Source organism: Monopterus albus, unplaced genomic scaffold (genome assembly GCF_001952655.1).
Source record: "Monopterus albus unplaced genomic scaffold, M_albus_1.0 scaffold348.1, whole genome shotgun sequence".
Taxonomy (NCBI): domain Eukaryota; kingdom Metazoa; phylum Chordata; class Actinopteri; order Synbranchiformes; family Synbranchidae; genus Monopterus; species Monopterus albus.
Genome location: NW_018128228.1, coordinates 136680 through 159979, shown reverse-complemented (window position 1 = coordinate 159979; position 23300 = coordinate 136680). Strand labels below are relative to the sequence as shown.

At 39.3% G+C, this 23300-nt stretch overlaps 2 protein-coding genes across 10 annotated transcripts in view; one reads left to right on the top strand and one right to left on the bottom strand.

Annotated features, from left to right (window-relative positions):
• Window positions 1-4014: 4014 nt before the first annotated feature.
• On the bottom strand, window positions 4015-5825 carry socs4 (suppressor of cytokine signaling 4). Its single transcript, XM_020625184.1, has one exon. The coding sequence runs from the start codon at window positions 5592-5594 to the stop codon at window positions 4407-4409; it is 1188 nt and encodes a 395-aa protein (XP_020480840.1). The 5' UTR covers window positions 5595-5825; the 3' UTR covers window positions 4015-4406.
• Window positions 5826-20259: 14434 nt separating this feature from the next.
• LOC109974783 (C-myc promoter-binding protein-like) overlaps window positions 20260-23300 on the top strand; it is a 75605-nt gene continuing 72564 nt past the window's right edge. For all 9 annotated transcript variants that reach the window (XM_020625174.1, XM_020625172.1, XM_020625173.1 and 6 more), the window contains exon 1: window positions 20260-20499. The gene's annotated coding sequence lies outside the window, so the exon portion shown is untranslated. The remainder of the gene's footprint in view (window positions 20500-23300) is intronic.

Genomic DNA, 23300 nt, shown 5'->3' with positions numbered 1-23300 from the left:
CATATAGATAAGGAACAATTTTCAGAGTATGAATATCACTCTCTAACATATTTTGAAAAACGACAAATAAACTAGGATAATCCATCCATCCATGTATTATCTATACTGCTTATCCTAACGAGGGTCATGGGGGGGCTGGAGCCAATCCCAGCTAACACTGGGAAGGAGGCGGGGTCCACTCCGGACAGGTCGCCAGTCTATCACAGGGATGACACTTAGAGACAGACACACACACTCACTCCTAGGGGCAATGTAAAGCCACTAGTCAACCTAAGAGCATGTCCTTCAACTGTAGGAGAAAGCCGGAGTACCCAGAGAGAACCCATGCAGGCAACAGCTTAACCCAGAGAGAACCCATGCAGGCAACAGGTTAGCCTGGGGCTCGAACCTAGAACCTTCTTGTTGTGAGGTAACAGAGATAACTAGGATAATCATACTAATGAAACATTTCACTTCAGCCTGTATAAAATGTCACAGGTCAATTCCAAAGCCAGTCATCTCCACACTTGCAATAAGTCTGAGGCAGAAATAGACATTGTGATTGAACTTTGTTTTGAATATTTCTTAATTGGTCATTTTGAAATAGCTAGCGTATTAGAGTTATTCAGTCTTTATGTAGCATACCAATATTTATTTTTATTTTACTTACATAGCTGGTTCATGTTGTAGTGTTTTATTTATTATCACTTACATAAAAAAGACAAGCACCTCTGTCTCAGGTTAACATGTTGTATTTCAGGACACTTTTTCACACTGCAGTAGCACCTAAAGGAAGACTAGATGAAGATGAGACATCAAACCCAGGTCCACAATCAAATGTCTACTAATTTAAGCAGATGTTAATATACAGTATACATACATCTTTGTGCTTGCAAAGGCAACCTGCTACTGGCTGACTTTCCACTTGACTGTTTGAGTGGCATCTCAATTTGATCAGTGAAACAGGACGTACACACTCAGCAGGCAGCTGGGTGTGTAAATGTCAAATCACTGAACTCTGAACATGTACAACTGCCCTGACATCTCATATACATCATGTGAGTTTTAGGCCACACATGAATATTTGAAATGATGATGAATTAAAAACAAAAAGACCCATGTTTCATTTCTTAAATCTGGATATCATGAGTCTACTCTAACACTAGATATTGGCTTTAGGCAGCTGAAATATGAGGCTTCCTAACCATATCATACAAAACAACATTAATATTTCATTTGGAAAATCAATAGATGTGTCTCCTGACTTTGTCCACTGACTAAGTGTTAACATGTAGATAGACAGAGGGCTCAAACACAAATATTTTGTGGTTTAAATCTAACAAATAGGTGTGAGATAGCCCTTTGGTTGCACTAATAACCTCCAGCAATGTTTGCACTTCCATAAAGTTTGGGACAAAAGACTGAAATAGTCCCTGAATCTAAAAAAAAAAAAAGCTGGATCCCACACTACTACTAGCTGCTCCTGTTTCACAAAATGAGAGGTACTAAATAGGTAAAATTGCATCTATGTCTCAAAAAAGTACTGTAAAGTAAAAGTTTTTTCTTTAATGAATGAACAAATGTGCTTATTGGATTCAAAAGACCATGTCAACTGCAAATCCAAAACACTTATGAATATACTGAATGGCAGAGGTGACAAAGGCTTTCAGCTCCTGCAATAAAAGTTTTGTTTGCCTTAGCTTTTATTACAACAGACTTCCCATTTATCGATGATAAATCGCTGTTAAGTTTAAAAACCCAACTGTTTGAGCTGCACTCTTCTAACCACTCCTGCAGAACTGAACATTTAAAGGGATGATTAGTGGAAGAAACGTTGATGGCTGGAAAAAAAGCAGATTAGAACATCATTTCCCAAGTGTTTTTTTTCTCAAGTTGTGTCCCAGTAAATCATGGCAGCGTATCAGTGAACCAGCATGCACAACACCAGAACCCTGAAAGTGAAGCAGCTAAAGCCATTATTATTATTTGCACTGTTTACACCTGTCCTACTATAACGTGACAATGTCTGCTGTGAAAAGTACTCGTTGAACCTGTTGTCAGCAGAGGTCACTGATGGCTTCCATAAAAACAATGCTTCTAGCTGTGAGACAGTCTGAATGTATGTAAGATATAATTAATTTATTTAAGGTTAAAATTATTCTCACTTTAGTACAAATAACGTTTAAGAGTAGGGTGCTACAGTCACATCTGAACTTGAGATCAAACCAGCTCCAATCTAAAGCTCTGTATAAAAGGAAACTGTAATAATGAAGCACAGAATTTAGATGATTGGGGAAGCATAAAATGGAGAAAAGACACACGCTAGCCAATTTACATATTTAAGTATGCTGGAGTAAAATGCTGATATCTGTCTGAAAAGCACTGAATTTATTCATTTATTTATTTGTGGTACCTGAAAGCCTAAATGCCATAGGATGAAATTTTCAAGCACTGTTTTGAACTCATACCAGTCATTTCAGGGCAGATGTTTTTCAGCGCTGGTCGGAGAGAGAGAGAAAGAGGCGGAATGACGTCAATCAATTGAAAAATCTGAATTCCACCCCTGTTAATGGGGGGAAATAGTCTCTTTCATGTCCTTATCTCTCCACTTGTTAAAGTGAAGCATTGGCATTTAAAGATGTCCTTTGCAGAGAGAGGGATGAATTGTTTTCAAAGTGATACTCTTCAAAAACAGCATTTTCTGTGCCATTAGCCTGTCTAACTATGACACAGTCCTCAACTGCAGCATGAACAGGGATAGACAAGCATGACCTTTAAATCGGTCCAGAGAGGACAAAAACCTGAGAAACATTCATGCGACAAATGCAGTGTAAATGGGATTTATTGGTTTGAGTTACAGTGTGGTGAATACAGTATACACCTTGAGGGGGCATCACACTGATTCAGATTCTTTGAAGATAGTCCTATAGTATGGCAGATTGCAGTGCACATACACTAAGAATGAACGTTTCGGTGAAGACAGGGAGATCTTGTGCACCACACACTTGCATATCCATAGATTCAGAATTTTTGAATTAAGGACAACAATGCAGAAAACCATATTGCACAGAAAATGAAACTGAAAGCAAATTATTTTTCTATTTTTTAAATCATATATGGACCCAACATCTCAGCCCCCTTCCACACACATACTGTACACACACTGGTCCATAAGACCATGCTACCAGCTCGACAGTCCACACATCCAAAACCAAAGGTCGAGGACCCCAAACTTATTGTATTGTACTCCACGACCACCATGTAAACAATAACAAAACTTGTAAAAGCAGTTGAGGCTTTAAAGCTTTCGAGATTTAACTGTAAACAAGCAGCTGAGCAGTGTAAAGATGGAGTGTCCTCCCAAACATTGAATTAATGCAGTTGTGTCACCATCTTGTGGCCACGCAGTAGAAGAGTTCTTCCAATACTAACAGGTAACATTTGTCATCTATGTCTATTTCGCCTTTATCTATCTCCTTTTCTCTCCCAAATTCATCCATATGGATTGCCAGCAGAGTGTTTGAACGCATTTTGTATTCCAGTGTCAAATTCAAGCTCTTGTATTAGTCACAGTTCAAAACCTCAATCTTCATACATGTAGGCCTATATCTCTTTCTCATCAGAGAGACACGAAGTTTGAATGTTGTGACTATTTAGACTACAACAGATTATCTGTTATATGATAATGTTGAAAAGGATCCCACTGTACCACTTCTAACAAGTGAAGAGGTCTACAGAGGTCCAAAAAGTTTGCTATGTTGGAGGGTTAATTTAGACTTCTGTGCTGGACAAAGCCATACAAAAGCATCACACTTTTATGACATGAAGACATAAAAGAGGTTTGGTCAGAGTCATGAACCATGTACCATGAAAGATGCAGTTCCTCTAGTGGCCACTAGATGTTTACACAAGACAATTTGGACTGGGGTTAAAGGGTTAATGTTTAAGGTCTTGGACATTTTTTGGATTTCCTGTGTCCTACTCCAATAATTAAGGACAATGTTCTGGTGTGTGTTTGCTTAATTACAGGTGTCCCAGTGTATTACAGTCAGTTGCTTTGTTATCCCATGAGCTGACCCTGACCCCAGTAACTGTCAAGATGGCTGGAAACAGAAAGCCTAAATCCAGAGTCCATAAAACCATCCCTTAGTACTGAAGGATGACATGGAGAGATTATGCCCATGTACGGACATACACAGATCCAGACCTGCAGAAAAGACTGATGATCCTTTGTAGATTTCGTTGCTCTATTTCTTGGTGCAATAAGATCAACAAACATTTTTAAAAACTGTGGAGCTCTGCACATTTTAGACCTCAGAGATTTTCAACATCATAGCTTCTTGGAATTCAATTGTGTCTCTTCCAAGAGAACCTACCTTTTCCTGTTCTATCTTTGCCTTCCTTGGTATGAGGCCTGCTTTGGACTGTCACACAGCACAGGCTGTATCACACTTAATGTGGTATTGTCGGAGATAGTCCCTGAGCTGAGGTGGCAGTGGCAGATTGTTTATGCCCTGGTAGGTGGTGCAGCTACAGATCACAGCCCTACAGAGGTGCTGGAGGGAGAAAGGGAAGTTCCTTGGTAGTGGGCGGGAAAGAAGAGGCTCAAAGAAGAGGCAGGTGGCTGGGTCACTGTAGTGTCTCAGTAGTCCTGTCACACTGGAATCCCTGTACATACACGGGTCACGCACATCAAAACTGAAGCGCTTGCCATTCTGCTCAATGCGCGCATGCAGGGAGCGGCTGTAGCGGCGAAAGCTGACTGAAAAAAGGAACTCATCCTGGGCTGAGTCTCGAAGCAGAAACGTGCCCTCTGGTTGGCCCTCCAGTAGCTCCTCTGCCTCAAAGCGATTCAGTACACCCCAGTAACAAGGGTTGTTGTTGATCTGGAGGAGATCTGGGACCAGGATGTAGTCAGTGTTACTGCAGCTGCCCTCTGCTCCCCCATGAGGACAAGATGGGTCCCAGTCCTCCAGACTGGTGCTTCCAGGCCCAGGGGAACAGCAAATGTCCTCCCAGGAGAGCGGGGTGTGTGGAGGGGAGGTAGAGGAAGAGAGGACATTGGGTTTGAGGGGGGCCTCCAGGTCCTTGAGGGCACTTGGGTGGGTGGTGTGATTTTTTATAAGATGCCAACATCTGGCAAGTTCAGATTTGGGTGAGAAGGGACACTTGTCCTGCATGAGCTCTGAGACATGGATCTTGCGCTTGGACCAGAAGAGCACCGAGAACGGTCGTGAAGAGCCCGGTGCATGGTGGAGATGATGATGGTGGTGATGGTGGGAGCGCAGAGGGAAACACTGACCCACAGCATCCTGAAATTTCTGCCTTAGAGAGCGCCTGGAAAAGGCCTTTCGACACACAACATCCATGTCTGCAGATGTCAATGTATCCCCAAGAGCACTGCAGCTACATTTTCTGTCTCTGCGCCACCTCGGACAGGATGTCGACCGTACACCTAGGTCCTCTGCCCCCTCCGCTTCCAGCCCTGCAGAACCCGGCCCATTGTGAGAGCTCCGGGAGCGTTTCTTCCCCCGCCAAACATAACTGTCCGCACTCCAGCTGCGTAGGCCGGATTTGGGACGTGTGTCTGAGCCTCGTGGCTTCTTCTCTGACATGGCTGCTTCCTCTTCTTACTCTGAAAATAGAAGTCAGAGTTGTAACAGGACTACAGGTACACTAATGTTAATGCAAGAAATTTCAAATGTAGTCTGTATCAACAAGTTGCTTGTGATAGGGTTGGGCATAAGGAAAAAAAAGGTAAAAGAAACAGATGCAACATCGTCCAAAGGTCTCACAAATTCTAAGTCCCACTGATAACAGGAACATTTTTTTTAACCTCTATTCCAAGCCCAGAAACCTCTGTAATAAATATCACTTAAAAATATATATAATTTAAGGCTTGCATCATTGCAAAGCCATTTGTATTCTACAAGGTTCAACTTAGAAAAAGTTGTAGGTAAAGACATTTTAGTTGGGACCTTGCGAGGAATAATGCTTAGATAGTGCTACAGTTCATCATATCAAATGATATTTAGAATATTAAATTATATACAGTAAATTATAAAATATTTTAGGAGGCACACTGGAGTTGTTACTCAGATTTTTCAGTACTTTTAAAAATAAATTTTTGAATTCACATTGGCTCCTACTTTGACCAAAATGAACCCTTTACGAGCTTTCTTAAAGGGTTAGAAAGGACTGCTTTCTAATCAATTCTGTAAAAGATCTGTGGAGTCCTGCTGATTTTTCCATCCCCAGTATAAAAAAAATTAAGACAGCAGAGTTCAGTTACAAGCTGCAGACAAAAATGGATCAGTTTCCTGAAAACCACCATTTTAACATTAACCTAGGCAACAGACTTGTTGGGCTTCATTCAGAAGTGGTTCAAGGGGAACATTTTGTTAAACTGTGTCAAAAACTCTTGTTTTAACTCTTTAGTTGTAGTTTGTTTTATTGATATTTGTATTTAGCAGGAGTTTGCAAAGATGGTCAAAAACAATACAAAATGAAAATCTAATTTAACTGAGCAGATTGTGAGCAGCAGGTTTCATATCACAGACTGGTAATCATTCAGTTTTGTTATTATCGCTATCAGATTAGTGCAAGAGATAATCTTACCTTCCAAACAGTGTCAGAAAGACAGGTCCACATCCATGTTATGGCCAGTTGTTCACTACACATTAGTGGGCATGTATGACCAGCCTGCAGCCCTCCAGCTCTAACTGAAGGCAGACGGTTCTGCTTCCTATATAATTATGATGCCAAGTCCCCAAGGGGGCCGTAGTTTCCTCTCTCCCAGAGTAAGGTTTGAATGAGTATTGGAAACTGGAGTGGGGTCAAGCTGAGGATGGGGCGAGTGGGATGTAAGGGGAGGGTAGTTAATGGCAGGGAGGCATTTCCTTTACACATTCATTGACAAATTCCATGTCCTAACAAGAAGAAACAGATCAAAGATAACCAGAGCAGCTGGAGAGTGCTTTTTCATTCACAAAGTGGATTATTTCTGCTTGTAATTACATTTCTGTATGCTGATTTGAGTCTTTTTAAATTCATCAGAGGCTCAGTCCTCAGGTTTAAAAGCAGCCTGTGTGGACTTATACATTACCCGCTTTAGCATAGCAGACACTGTCTAATTAGCAATTCTGCACAGTGGAGGAAACAACCAAGCATTTTAAAAAGCTTAATTTATTGATTGAATAACCTTTGAGTTTCCCAGTTAAAACTTCCAGCAAGTGCTGCTGAAAGGACTCATCTGTCAAGGTGACATCATACACACAGCGTGCGAGTTGGAGCAGGCTACTCACACTGGATGGCATTTTGGAAGATCTATAATTCATGAAACAAACATACTACATCTATCAGACAAATAATATTATTCCCAGTGGTTTAGTGAGTGTATGTGTGTGTGTGTGTGTGTGTGTGTGTGTGTGTGTGTGTGTGTGTGCCCCTTCCACTCTAACAGATAAAGGATAGTCATCAATAAATGCCTGACATCTCAAATAATGTAGCAACACTCAATTTCCTCTTAACTGAATATTTAATGCTTTTACATTATCACCGGGATGATAATGCCACATGTTCTGGCTAACAACTGGATTTTTCAACCGAAAACTCAGAAACAATGTATCAGAGAAACTGCCTGACTAAGAGGCTGGACTTGCTGCTGTGGTTCATGCCAAATGCTAACATGCTCACAGTGACAGTGCTAACATGTGGATGTTTAGTGGGTACAGCGTATCTTGACATGCTAACCACAAACTTCAACCTCATGGTGGCACTAGATGAAGGTTAGGAGTCTGTAAACATGAATGTCTCTAGTGGCTTAGCAGTGAGGGAAAAGTGCAACCTTCCCTATGGAATTAAATGTTTGATTTTATGTGCAATATTTATGTTATGTAATTATATTTGGTGGCTGAATAAAATGATTGACATATAATTAGCCAGTTTTTAATAATAGTTTAATACTGATAAATAGGACATTGTTTTTGGTATATAAATTAATATAAAAATACTGTTTCAGTGTACCATTTAAAATTGTATTCTATATTTTGGGATCTGCTTCCTACAGCACTTCACATTTAGTCATGATAGTTGTCCCACCTCAGCCCCATAGCCTCTTCCCAGACAAACATTCCATGGAAATCCTGTAGGTGGACCTTTAAGATATTATGTCCATATTATCTAAACATGTTTAAGTCCTGCTTGTATCTCTAGTGCCTACAGTACATGCACACAACCTACTCTAGACTTGGTGTGTCAGTGGGGTGTGTACAGTTTTGTCCAGGAATTGCCTCAAGCAGTGGATGAAATCCAGTCAGCCCATTAACCTGGTGCAGGACTCAACCAGAGGCTCATATCAGTCCACATTACAGAGGCATCGATCCCAGGACAGGAGCTTTTATGAATAATTGATGCTCTCCTGAATGAATGGAGACTTTATACTCTGCTTGTATTTTATTTGAACATTATTACACTTTCCATTGACATTTATGCAGTCAGGAGAGGTAAAAGTAATGCATGTGTTACAGCCTTCGAGGCAGTGTGTTGCACTTATCATTGGATGCACATGCACACTTACATCTTTTATGAAATCTTTTTTTTTCTTGTACTTGCTCACTTTGGGTCTGTCTGGTTTAGCCACACCAGCAGCAGCCTCACAGTCACCCTACAGCCCTGGACTGTCCCAAGTGCAATGGGAAATGCATTGCAGTCTCCCCTTGTAAAAGTCCAGTGTTTTGTCACACCAACTATCCACCCCATCTTCCCACCAACAAGTGTTTTTAGTCCTCTTTTGCTTTTTAGGGGCCCCTTTTAAGGGCCCAGTCTAGTTGATAATAATCTCTGATTTGTATTTTGTCATCTTATCGTGTTATTCTATGCACAAGTATTACAGCTCTCCTCAGCTATACAAAATATTGTAGCATTTTAGTACTATGCAGCTCATTGTTTTTATTTTCTAACACAAAACTTCATTGTTTTGGCCCACTGTCACTGTTCACATATATGCTGGTTTTGGCCATAGCAGGCTGCTGTTGTCAGTGAAAAAAGTTCTAACATAAATTCTTATAGTTTCACCTACCTGCCCATCACCAAATGGCAGACACAGGTGGGAACCAGCTGGTGGATTTAGTGGAGCATTTCTGTCAGGGGGTGATGGAGAGCCAGAGATAAAAGGACTCATTAAGTGGACAGAAAAATAATCCCAAATGAACGCTAATGTTGCTCCATGCTTGCTTCAGCCTTAGTTACAAAACTGTTTGCTAAAACATGTCAGGTTTACAAGGTGATAGCATGTCAGTGTTGTGTTTACAGCTTATGGCACTGGGCTCAAGTAGCCAATGCAGGTTTAGGTCCGACAGCCAGTCACATGCCCTCCATGGAGGAACTGTACACCTCAAAAGTCAAGAGGAGGGCAGAGAAGATTTCTGCAGACCCCTCACATCCCGGACACAAACCCGCCAGTGAAATAAACTGTCAATATTACTGTTGAACTGTACAGAACAATCACGTTCTTCTGCCACAACATGTATATAAGTATATATATTTATAAATAGATTTTCTCTTTTTCCTCGATTTCTATCTTTTTTAGTTGCACATATTTTCCTATGTTGAACGCACATTGTTTTCTTGTTGCCTTACAGCAGCACATTAACAGCCTCTGTATCAGTGAAAATCCTTGTGTGTTTAAGCATAGTTGTCCAGTAAAAATTATTCTGATTCTGATTATCATAAAAAATGCAATAATGCTGTAGTCACAGCAAATGTATGTTGTTCTGCAAGATAGAATATGACTGCTAAAAATGAACTGCCAATAGCAGGACCATACTGCATTCTAAGTAGTTGGGCTATGAATTAATCTGATATACTGTATATGGCAGTGTATTGGTGCCATCTTGACAAAAATATCCTTCGTTTCTTGTGTTTATGTGATTCTTTTTCACATTATAAAGAGTTTTTTTTCTCATTTTCCTCATTATTATTATGATTATCAGATGAATTTGTTTTTACACGAAACCTTTCTTGCTCTAACAACAGGTCACTTTATCTTGCTAGTGTAACATATAACTGAGCAGACACATTAGTCTACAGCAGATTGATGAACATACAACATGAAGTGGGTAGATGTCTGGTCACCAGCACTGCACAGACCAGCACTGAGTCTGGGCTCATTTGTAATGTGGTAATGCTGAGCAAATATATATATTTTTAAATACATTGCCTTAAACACATGTATTTAAATCTTTTATATTTACTTATTTGTATTTATTTATATTTGTATGGTCACATTTGGGAAGATATGCTGTTGTATACTTTTGTTATCTGCCAAGACATAAATGTGTAGATTTACTCTCATATTAGTTAAATAATTACATTCAGCAGCAGGTTACCTTAGCTTAGCATAAAGAATAGAAAGAGGGCAAAACAGCAAGCCTGATTCTGTTCATGGGGAGGCCACAGTGGTGCAGTGGTAGAGCAGTTGCTTCCCACCCAGAAGGTTTAAGGTTCAAATCTCAGTACCGACAGTTCACGTGTCCTTGGGCAAGACACTGAACCCCCCTGTTCAGTTAGGTTAGAGCCATCGGTTAAGGTGACGCCGCAGATGGCTGCCTCGGTTCTGTACTAGAAACAAATTCCTTGTGTGTAACATACTTGGCCAATAAAGGTGATTGTCCTTACAGTTCACCTCTCTATAGCTCACTTATTAACATCTCATTCATTTAATCATCTTCTTCTCTTTCTCTTATTTTACCCCTTTTCTTTTCTTCCTTCTTTCTGCCCTTTCTTTGATTCATTAATTTCCAGCTAATCTGAGAGACAAACATCATTCTTCTCCACAATGAGATCATTAAGATGGTTATTTGTTTTAAGAACATTTAGTTGGAAAAACTTTTGAAATTAAGTGCATCATTACCTTTTCTGTGGTACTGCTACTTTTACTTCTTAAGACAGCGCTTGTTTGTATATGTCACATACACATTGTTTTGTAGCCATTAAGAAGGAGGCCAGGCTTGGATATTCATCTCCTGTGGACATGTGAGCTGCTGTATCAACTTTCCTCAGGGGAAATTTATTTATGCCTGCAGTCGCTCTGTTTCCCGCAAGCAAGGTGCAGCCAGAGAGGTTTCTCCTCTCAGTCATATTAGAAAGAGAGTAACCCAAGCCAGGCTTGTCACTGGATCCGTTACATATGCACACGTACACATGGTATATAGATATACTTACACCCTAGTGCATTCTCTGTATATGTATTGTATGAATTTTCCTTATTTTAAAACCTATTTTAAGTGAAACATGATAATGATAACAGTAGTACAAAGGTTACAAACTAGGAAGACATGTGACATGAAAACTGTATAAATAACAAACCCAGATTATCAAATGCAACAGTTTAAAGTACTGCAGAGAAACACAGGAAGAAGTTTGTAAAAAGAATACCTTCAAACAGTGTGGTGAAGAAAATGAAAAATAAGCATAAAATAATGAAAACGTGAATCATAACAAACTAGCCACGCTTATTTTTCTAAATAAAGATTTGATGTCATATGTGATCTTCTTCTTCTCTACTGTTTGAAAGTCTTTTGCTGCATCTAGTCAGTGGGGTAGCACTAAACCATGTCTGGCATCACTTAGATACTTGTGTGCTGTCGGGGAAAAATACATTTTTTCCTGTATCATACTGCATATGAACAACCATCAGTGAGTGAGAAATAAAGAGAATTGAGATGAATGTCTTCTGTGTGATTTGTTTCTGCAGAAAGGGGTAAAAACAAGAACAAGGAAGGCTCAATTCAATATAAGGCAAAGGAGTGTACACTGAGAACAATCATGCATCTGTGTTCACAGAGTTCCTGAGAGGTTCACAGTAGATACTTTCAAGGACTGTTGATGTTACAGTTGCTTGTACAGAAAACAGAGATACCTCAGGCATTCAGTGTGTCGGCAGAAAAGAAGGTTCACATGTCCAGTGTGTGAAGGTTTACCACAGTTAGTTACCACAGTTGTTAACAGACTACAGTTTAATGTATAAATGAACAATATAGGTGAGTACACTGAAAATTTCCATTACAGTGCTTGTATGTCAGACCATGAGAGTCAAACAATATTTGCAAAGCCAATTATGATGTTTATGTATGCTTCAAAAAATACAAAGTTAGATATCTGATCTCACAAAAGTGATGACATGACAGAACAATTTCATGACAGAACAATTAGATTTTCTTCCTGACACAAAGAAATGGTCACACACCTATGAAAATGTATTTTGGGCTCCATTTTGGGGGTTACATTTTGAAACCTTTGCTTTATTTTACCTTGCTTATTATAAAAGCCAAATTGTTCACACGTCTGTGCACAATTACTGTAGAAAAATCACATTTATTTTCATACATGAATTTTCCTGTGAGATCAGCCTTTTGAAAACGTTTTCTGCATCCACAGATGGAAGCACACAGACACATGCTCAACACTGTAATTACACATCATCCTGGCCTTGTTGTGCTGTTTGTCACTGTGATATGATAAACTGAGACTGGAAGCAGCAGCATCTTTTTCCTTTTCAGTGCTGTTTCACTTGTTTCTTTCTTCTGTTTTTTTTCCATGGGTGAGACAGCAGGATGTGAGTGGACGCTGTCTTACACTTCATCACCTCATTATGTAACGATGCCCTAGCAGGAAATCACAGCAGTGTGTCTCAGTCAATATTAAGAGGATAAAGAGGATGGGACTCCAGCAAGATAACACAATTACTTCTTATTACTGCTGCATATCACTGGATGACAAGGACACAAGAAAATTGTAATAAAACTCATAATACAAATGGTTGCTGTCACATTCCCTTCATATTAATTAAACTGTTTCACCTTAAGACAAATGCTTTATTTTGCACCACTGATTGCTATGAATGCTCTTTAGTGTTTATGTGACCTTGTAACATGGATTTTTTACCTTTTTGTGCTTGTATGGTTTAAAGGTTGGACAAAACATCTCATATCACACTGTCTGCCACTACTGTATCACACAGAGTATACTCTCTATCAGGTTCTTATAGCTCTTTACTGAGGAGTTATGATGTCTACACAAAGTAAATTATTCAAACCAAAGGTCTTTTACCTTCTTTGGAGAGTTAACGTTTTTCACTAGAATTTTAAATAAAACTCTGTGGGTTTGAAAAAATGTGGCTTTGTCCATCTTATATGTTTAGCAATTATTTAAGCAGGTAAGAGCCAAAATCTTTTTTTAAGGTAAACCTCATGATAACAGCAGTGCAAACATACAGATGATATGATATCTGTACAAGTGACACTCCCAGATTATAAAATACAGTAGCTTAAATGCAAACATGAGAAAAAAGACTGTGGAAGGAAAATCTTAGAACAATCTACTAAAAAAAAAGGAAAAATAAACGCCTTGAAAAATTTGTGCTGACAGTTACAAGATGCAGTAGTTGTCACTCTCATGTTAAGTATGGAGCTACACCCAGGAGGTGCTTAGCTTAGTTTAGCATAAAGACGGCCAGACTGGTTCTGTACAAAGGCAACAAAATCTACCTAGCACAGTATTACTAATTAATATTTTGGGCAGCTGTGACTCAGGAGGTAGAGCAGTCGTACCCCAACCTGCAGGTCTGTGGTTCGATTCCTGTTCTCCCCAAGCGTCCTCGGGCAAGACACTGAACCCCAAGTTGCTCCCGATGGCCACAGCAGCACCTTGCAGGGACAGATGGCTGCCTTGAATCGATACCAGAAACAAATTCCTTATGTATGTAACATACTTGGCCAATAAATGCGATTATCATATATTTTTATATATATATTTTGTTTATTCCACAGAAATGACAAGTTGTGGCTTTGGCTCATGCTCCTACTGTACAGACAGGTGGTATCAACCTCATAATCTAAAAAAAATATAAACATATTCTCCTGATTTAACAGCAGTGCAATTTTACCATAAAAAGTCACGACAAAACCCCAGTGCTGCATGTTTTCAGTGGGCACCACTTATGTATGCACACTGTACAATTGAAGTCTGAGGTTTGAGTCCAGCTGCGGAATAATCCATGGCCAAAAAAACAAACAAAAAAAAAACAAAGGTGAAAAATCACATGGAACTATATTTAGTAGACAATAGAGAAAATCACTGTTAGTCATGTCTGTACTATAATAACAGCAACATTTTAAGCTAAATATTTCAACTGAGTCTCTATCTGACAACTGATGAACATGACTCTTCATGATGATTATTTGAGCCATGTTGTAATCTAATATCTGTTTGAGCTTTAGTCACTAACATTCTGATATGTTCAGTAAAAATACTGCTTTCATGTTTCTGCATCTCAGACTAGGTTGACTGGTTCTGTGCATGTATGAGTGAATGTTAAGTAGTGGAATAGGGAAGGTCTACCACCTTCGTCAGTGTTGTTTAGTTCTTACCTCTTTAATAAAGTTACAGTGTTTTTCAAAAGTGTAATGTGACACTGTATTGATTCTAAAAAGGAAGCTTGTTTTCCTGCTGTCCCTCCAGGGTAGACAGAGGTCAGAGGTCAAGATCTGCCTAGAAACATAATGTAGCCGGTCAGGATTTGGTGTTGATGCTTGTGATGTTCACCATCAAAAACACAAAGGTCTTCATAGCTGCTTTATATGAGATCACTAGCAAAGGAGAACAAGGTTATTTTTTCCTTGTTATGGGAGTTGAAGTGCTGAGATTTCATGCTACTAAAGTTTGGGCTTTTTAAGGCATGTGATATGCTTGAGGGACATGAATGTTGTTCAGGTTAGGCTGATTGAATCCTAAAACACGTGTGCAAAATGGAAATAACAATGTTTGGGCTTTGTATTGCAGCAGCAATATCATAACAACTCAACTTCAGTTTTTGTGTTCCTCTGCAGGCAAGTCCTCAGAGAGCTTATGACGTCTTACCAAACTTTGCTGTCAACATGTGCACGAGTGTCCTACCATAGTTATTATCAGGTTATGATCTAGAAATCTGGATAAGCATGCAAATGATCCAACAAAACACATCCATTTACCTGATAAAAAATGCTACTGTAACTATTTTCTAACAGCCAGTGATGTCAGCAGCCACCATACTGACCAGCAAATCTATATGAAATCCACTTTATCAATAAAGATATTCAAAATGACATGCTTCATGGAGGAGAGGTGGTCTGACCAGGTCTTTCATAATTATACTTTAGGCATCTACCATTAAAAAAATACAAACCAAAAGAGTCACTGGATGATTTACTGTTTGGTTGTAAACTGTTGGCTGCGTAATGATTATCTGTGGGATTTAATTATGTACTTGTGGGAGTTCTTACTTGAAGCATAACATCGTGTCCTACTATACCCATTATTAATAGAAAACAAAGTGGATTTGGTTGTGCCACTTTGGTTACTGCTCAGTATCCAACAACATGGAAGAGAAGCTGAAACATGCACGTTGACAGACCAACCACCAAGACATCCTTATTCTCTCTCTCTGCAGCTTATTGGCTGGCTCACATCCTGCCTGTTTCCTGACCTCTAATGCATGGAGGAGAGAGCAAGGGAGGGGATCACTGAAAAAGCTTGTATGTCTCTCTCTAGTCATGTAAACATTTGCAGATCCCACCTAAAATCAATAGCAGAGAGGAGAAATTCCAGTAACTCATTGTCTGTGCATGCAGCTTGTCTTACAGCGGAAGCATGGGCCACGGTGACACCAACACCCTAGCATACAGTATAGTGAAACACTGTATGGATTCACATTGGTGTTTGACCAGTTCTCTTACAGATAATTACCTTTTAGCTATTTTGTTTAGTTTGGCCTCAGCACTCTCATGAGCCTCATTACCAGCAGCAAGAGACAGCTGTGACAGAATATTACTACCCTGGACCAAACAACAGATTGATAAAGTTAGAGTAGTTAGTAAAAAAAGTGACCCTCTAACAGCTAATGCAGGTGTTTCTTCACTATTAATGAAGACCATTTTAAGCCTATCCAAATCATCATACTAAGTGTTCAACAGCAAAATGGCAAGTTTTCTCCAGCATCATTATTTATTGGCTTATATTTCTATAATGAAAAACGTCATATTGTGTCATATTGTTGCCCTGTCTGTGAGGATGGACATAGACTGAAGTCCTGCTGAGCTGGTGAAACACCATGCAGTCATCAGTGTGTCTATGAGCACAAGCCACAAGCTGTTCATCACCACTAACTATGCTCTATTGGAGCAGCAGGAGGTTATCTCCCAGCTGTTATCCGAAGGCCAGTCATCATCAGGAGGTTCAAGTTATAAAGCTTAAGGAAAGCAGAGATGATGATTACTGTCCTCCCCTTTCAACCTTGTGGTTCCATGCAGAAATGGAATCTTTTAGGAAGTGTTATTGTTTTTAAGTTATTGATGTTTTAATTAGGTTTAGGTTTGTATAAGTCAGTTATGTGGTTGTGTGAAAGTGGTTAATGTTTTGTAACTTTGTTGTCTTTGCCAGGTCTCTTTTGCAAATGAGATTTGGAATCTCAGTGAGGTATTACCTGGTCAAATAAATTAAACTAACAAAATAATATTTAGGAATAAAAAGTAAGTGGAAAGTTATCCATAATATTAATTTGATCAGTGACTAAGAGTTGCCATTTGCTCAGAAAATAGATGGCTGCAAGCTGGCAAGCAGGTACAGTTTTCAAAACCAGCAAAACCATTTTAAAGATACAACAAGAACATTTATTGCCTCTGAAAAGTTATGGACTGCTGGGGTGTGCATATGCACCTACTTTATAATCAGCCAGCAATACTGAACACATTCCACATGTCATGTGCAGTTTAGAGGACAAACTCTGTTTGGCCACTGTAGACAGCAGATGGCAGCAGTCGTCCATGACCAAGGCAGCGAAGCTGACTGACGTTACATCAAGTGTTTTACAGGCTGAAAGATCTAATTTAGGAGGACTGTTTATACACGGTTTACATCGCAGCTGCAGGAGCACAGAGAGCTTAAAATGCTTGATATTTCCCACCACAAAATCTAACATTTTAATACCCACATTAAAATTGATTTCATATGTGATATTAATTATCACAGGATGAAGGAAAACATTTTTACTGTACATTTAAATCCTAACTGCCTTCTTTTTATTTTAAGATTAATGTTAGAAAGGGTATATGCTCTACTTTAAGGGATAAAACAACTGAATATAAACTTTAAATGGCAAATGTAAGTCACCCAGTGTTATTTATATTCAGTGTCTGCTCTTCCTTTAAATATTAAATTTTAAATATCCGAATTTAAGACTTATTAAAGGGGATCTACTGTACATTATATCTCAAATATCCATAAGTGCTGTTAGCCAGTTTTGGTGCATCTAACAACAACGACAAAAAAGTGTGTTTGTGTGTGTGGGTGGTGGGGGTAGCCTACTTTTAAAGGATTTATGAGTCTGCAGTGTGACTGTGTGGGAACACTTTTCCAGGTCTCCACACACTGATACAGAACCAACCTCACACCTTCTCACAGCCAAACTGTTTCAGCCAGTTTCATCATATATTCTGCCCTTCAACATAAAGTAAAGATGAAACAGGATTATTCATCCTGAAAAATGGGCTCCTGGCAAAAGTGAGTTGTCACTTACAATGAATGAAAGAAATTTAGTACTGATCAGGACTTGAGGGATGTTAACAGGAAATGTCAGCGTGTATCATCCACTGATTAGTTTTCCATTCATATTTATTCATTTGATCACAACCAAGGAGCTCAACCAGTCCCAACATGCACTAGGGGTAAGGCAGGACAACACTGACCTGCTATCACAGGGAAAACACATTACATGCTAATATCTTTACAGTGTCTAGTCTGCATTTAGCTGCCCACATAAAGAATAACAGCTTACTCAGTGTTCTGTCTATAACGTGACAGCAGTATTAATTTTGACTAAAGTAAAAAGTTTAAAACAGGCAAAACAAGCCATACATTGTAATTTATTTATCTATCTATTTATTTATTCTCCCATTCCTCTCAAAATGAGGTTTGATATCGCTTTATTACTTTAAATCCATCTTGGAGTGAGGGGATTGTGCTTTATGTCCCAAGGGTTTCTCAACCATAGGTGGGATTTTACATCCCTATCTTTTTTGTTTCCAGAGGTTTCAATATTATTTCTTCAAAATGTTTTATATATTTGTTTTAAATTTCAGTTTGTTGCATCTTTGGCCTTAATTGAAATATTGCAATGAATAAAAAAAAGTCATTATTTAATGAAATAGGATAAAAACTGTCATTTTACATTGTAAAAATGCTCAAGCTGCACAAATTAAAATATTATTACAGTGTAGTATGTTTCAGTGTTGGAAATCTGATCAAACCTTTACCTGGAACCCATGTGAACTGAACATCTGAAGACTACACCTACAACACTTGCTGTATGTACACATTCTTTCTAATTTCTAATTTCTATAACCCACTTTATCAATGCAAACAAGTTCAAGCTGCTTGTTAAGATATTGGATTCATATCTTAAACATTCTTCATGCTGAAATACCAGAGGCAAAAAGAAGAGGTGCACAAATAGATTTCACCCACAGCTTCAAAAGTCACAAAACTCAGTTTTTAAGTGGAAGTTTTTGGATACAATCCAAAATCATACTTTTTACCTCCTTTTATTTTATGGAGATGAAAATGTAATTCACTCTTCGCTACCAATCTCTTTGACATTCTCTTATAACCCACAGGGTCAGGTAGATAATCTTTCCCTTCTCAGCCTCTGTGTGATGCGTTTTCTCACAGAGGCCAATAGGTCACAGTGTTTTAGGGCATTTAATCTGTCCTGCAGTGTCAACTTTAATCCATATAGGCTATTATTCTGAAATTGGTGATTCTACACCATCATAATTTTGGTACATTTTCTGGTAATGCTTTTGCACTTCTGTTCAAGGAAAACATTGATTGCATGACATTATGTGTAATGGTGAAGGCTACCTTTACACTGTTTTACTGGTACTTTCACTCAAGTAAAACATCTAAGCACTCCTGAACAGAATTTGAGACAATGTACCCTTGGGCATAGACATGTAGCCTAAAAGGGCTCCCATCCTTCCAACACAAGAAACAAGAGCCACCATCAGAGATTCATAACGTTGTCTTTGCATTGCTCTTTAGGCATTGCGTATCTTTTCTGTCACTGTTTTGTCTTTGTGGTTATGTTGTGTCTTTTTGTTTTGTGTCTCTGTCTTTGGCTGTTTAGCCTCTTTTGAATTCATTATGGATGTCGTTGTGGTCCTCTTGCATCTATTTGTAATTGTTTTGTGTCTTTTTCTCACTATTTGCATCTGTTTGTGGCCATTTGTCATTTTTTGGCAATAGTTTTTTGTTTCTTTCTGGTTTTGCCTGTCCTTGGAACCATTTTGCATTTATTTGTGGTCATTTTCTGTCTTCTAACTGATCCCTTTGACTTTCAAAAAATGTTAGCAGTCACTTCTTAGAGAGGCTCTTGTACTTAATCAAGACCAGAATTAGACTTGTGTATGATGTAACCTATGACTGAAAAGATAGACTAATACTGAAGATATACAATTGTGTGGCAGTGTGTGTGCCTGGTATTACTCACACTGTGGGGACCAGAAGCCACCACACTTTGTGAAGACTCGGTCTTAAATTATTGAATTTCAGGATGATAACTTGGTTTAAGGCTAGGGTTAAGGTAAGATTTGGGGCTAGGCTATGGTAAAGGTTACGGTTAGTCGCCATGGAATGAATTAAGTCAATGTATTGTAGTGTTGGAGGCAGAGGGACACTTGACGGGATCCCTCAGAATGCCTTATGAGGGAAGCACCTGGCAGGACCCCCATAATGCCCCTATGGGCAACATGCATTTAGTTGGGGGCTGGCAGGGATTGTTCGGCGTGTGTTGTGTATGTGACAGTAAGAGAGAAAAAGGCAACTTTTGTATCCGGCTCCTTCCTCAAGCTAGTCTACGTTACAGTGTAGTCCCCACGAGGAATAACAACAAACGTGTGGCCACATATTGATGACCAAAAAAGTATTTGCCACAGAGTGAGGACATCTGTGGAAAGTGAGGACATTTTGGCTGCTCCTCACTTTGTGAAACGCCTTTTTGAGGGTTAAGACTTGGTTTTAGAGTTCAGGTTAGAATTAAGTTTAGGTTAGACTTAGGGTAAAGGTTAGGGTTAGGCATTTAGTATTGATGGTTAATTTTAGGGTATGGTGCTAGAGGATGCATTATGTCAAAGAGTGTCCTTACAAAGATAGAAGTGTGAGTGTGTGTGTGTGTGTGTGTGAGTGAGATTCCCATCACAACCAAGATGGCGGCGGAGCGGTCAGCCGGCTCTGCACGGTGACTGACAGAAGAGCCTTCGCTCGGTTAGATAGCTAATGGTTGGACTCCGAGAGGAAAAACATACAAATAATAATACCCGTGAAGGTCATACCATCCCTTTAGGTATAGAGAGCGTTGGAATGACACAGCACCAGTAGAGGACACTGGCCGAAGTTGCGTGTGAGGACTAAATTGACGTACGTAAGCGGGTAAGTACTAAATGATGAACCGTTACAGTGACTGACTGACGAGAGATTTACTGAACAGCTGCCTGCTACCCAGTGCTAGAGCACGCTAGAAGTCCCTTATGCTAGCTTTGTCGCTTCAGTCTTGTTGTCATTTTTTAATGTTTTGTCTGTAACCAATTGTCACGAATGATAATTCTGCCCTCAAAGCTTCACATGCGCTTCTGGTAGCTGAAACTGTGCCACAGGTTGTTTGCAGTCGGTGTCAAATCGTGAATATTTCAGCTGCCTGTGCGAGTCTCACCACATTCCATCTCATGTCATACGCTGACATATGTCTGTTTTAACCCACTAGCGTGCACTTATTTAGGGTTACAATTAACCCAAAACACTGCCCACTCCTTGTATACCCCTTGCCTAAGTAAATTTTAGGATGTTCAGTTTGTATTCAGAAGATGCGTCTTGATGTTAGTCAGTGGCACAAAAGACAAGAGGGAGAATAATTGTTTATGTTTTGTGAAGAATTTGTATTCCAGACTAAAAGGCTGTCAGTGGTTTTCATAGGGGTTGTTAAGCAACAGTATGTCTGGTGCAGGGCTGCAACTCTGTTGATAATAGTTTAGGTTAACTGTTAAAGTATATTTATGCAAAAATGGCAGCCACCCCCCTTCTCAGCCTCTCATATGGGAATTTCTTGTTTTTTTTGTTTTACATCATATCAAGCAGAATATCTTTTCAATGGTTGGATAAAACAGATGTCATCAGACTCTGACAAAATAGAATGGATATTTCTCACTACTTTCTTACATTATATAGGCTAAACAGTTAATCCGCTGAGGAAACAATCAGCTGACTATTCTGTAATGAAAATATTCATTAGTTGCATCTCTAGTCAGGTGGTGTGTGTTCATCCCAGAGAGGGTGGCGAGTGTATGTTAATATAGCCTTGCAAGCACAGTATGTTTGGGGAATGTGTTCATTGATAATGTGCCACTACAATATTGTGCAAAGGTTTTAGGCACTAAAAGTTAAGATGATGCTTTTCAAAATATTGTGCCATGAATAGTTTTTATTTGTCGGTTAACTTCATACAAAGTACTGTAAAAAGAAAAACCTAAATCAAATCAATATTCATCTTTACAATAGCACCAGTTCTCCTTGTCACCCAGTTTTTCACAGTACTTGACAGGCAGGTTGTTCCGAATATCGTGGAGAGCCCTCCGTAGCTCTTCTGTAGTTTTATGCTGCCTTAGTGTGTTCTGTCTCTTCATGTTCTTCATGTCTCTGAAAATAGCTCTTTATGACTGGCTGTGTGATGGATATCTCAAAATTTTGCACAGTACTATATCTGTCTGAGAAATTCTGCTATTGCAAGATGAGGAAGATGAGCTGCAGAAAGGGAAGAGTAGTCCATTACACAACATCACATCTGTCACCACTGCTTCTGTGCGATGTCTTTTGTGAAGCAGGAGCAGTGGTGATGGCTGCCACTGGGGACTGACATTCTGCAGGGTTTCTTCCCTTTGCATACTTGGTCTGGTCAAATCATATACATACAGTACATTATGCAGAAGAATTATTCACAGACTTGTCATTTGAAAACCTCAGCTTCAAATACCAGAAAAGTAACTGCAACCCTACAGCCTCTACCTGTTTTTTGCTTTTCATTCAAGTGTTTGTCATGGAATTTCTCATGGCCAGATTTTGTTATTATGCATGGACAGCAGTTTTGTGTATTGTCTTATTGCCTTGTCTGTTCATGTTCAGAGGACAGTAGGGAACCCTGTTAGAATGCCAGAGAGGAAACTGAGTCATACCTGAAATGAAGGTGCCGTTGTCTGGCACACATGAGCTAAATGGCACGGACCGATTGCACTGTGTGCTCAGCTAGGTCTAAGAGGAGGATTTACAACAGTGAGTAAAATATCCAACTGCAGATAGCCAGACATTGTCTGCTTAGCTGATTGAAGACCTCAGGGCTTCTTTACTGCAGGGCTCCCCTAAAAAACAGGTTGGTCACCTCACCTGCTTAAGTAAATAAAATAAAGGTCTCCTCAGTAGCCCTGTTTCCTGACTCCAGCCTCAAGGGTAATGGCTGCTGTCTGCCTAAAACTGACACCAAATGTTGTCTTCTGTGGCAGTGATGGATTTAATACCTGAAATGAAGCAAAGAGTTCATGTTAATCTCCTTATCTGTGTAATTGTGAAAACAGACAAAGTGGGAAAACAGACTTTGACTTCAAGGTGCTGTCAGCTACCCCTCTGAGTGTCTATTCAGACTTTTTTGTTAGCAGTGAGTGGAAGTAATATTGTAACCTGCTGCATAAGGTGTGATTGTTTCATTTTCCTGAGGTTTTGTACCAGAAACTATGGATGTCCCTGGACATTTATTGTGGACGTTTGCAATTAAGGTAGTCTGGTATTCATAGAATGTACTACTACCTTCCAGAAGGTATTTGCTATTCCTATAAAGTGTTTAATTTTTTCCCTTTTCTGGCAGTGATGTACAGGCTGATGTGGAGCCTGGGAGTAACTGGATATTACACTATAGTAAAGCTAGTGATAAGAAATGCTGTAGCCCTCTTTTTTTCCAAAAATATTAGATAACCAGTTACATTGGTGCTTGACTCATGACTTAAAGTAGAGTTTTAAGAAAACCCTACATTTTCTCATTATGGCATTCAAAAACAGCTCGGTGTATTTAGCTGTGGTTTGCACTTAGAGATTGAGGGAGTTACAGAGATGGAACTGCTGAAGATGAGTTACAGAAAGAGCTCTTTTGCATTCTGGTTTGTTTCCCCATCCTCCTTCCTCCTGTGATTATT

What these genes read in the sequence shown, in the direction of transcription:
- socs4 (XM_020625184.1), bottom strand. Translation starts at nt 5,594, where the DNA reads ATGTCAGAGAAGAAGCCACGAGGCTCAGACACACGTCCCAAATCCGGC.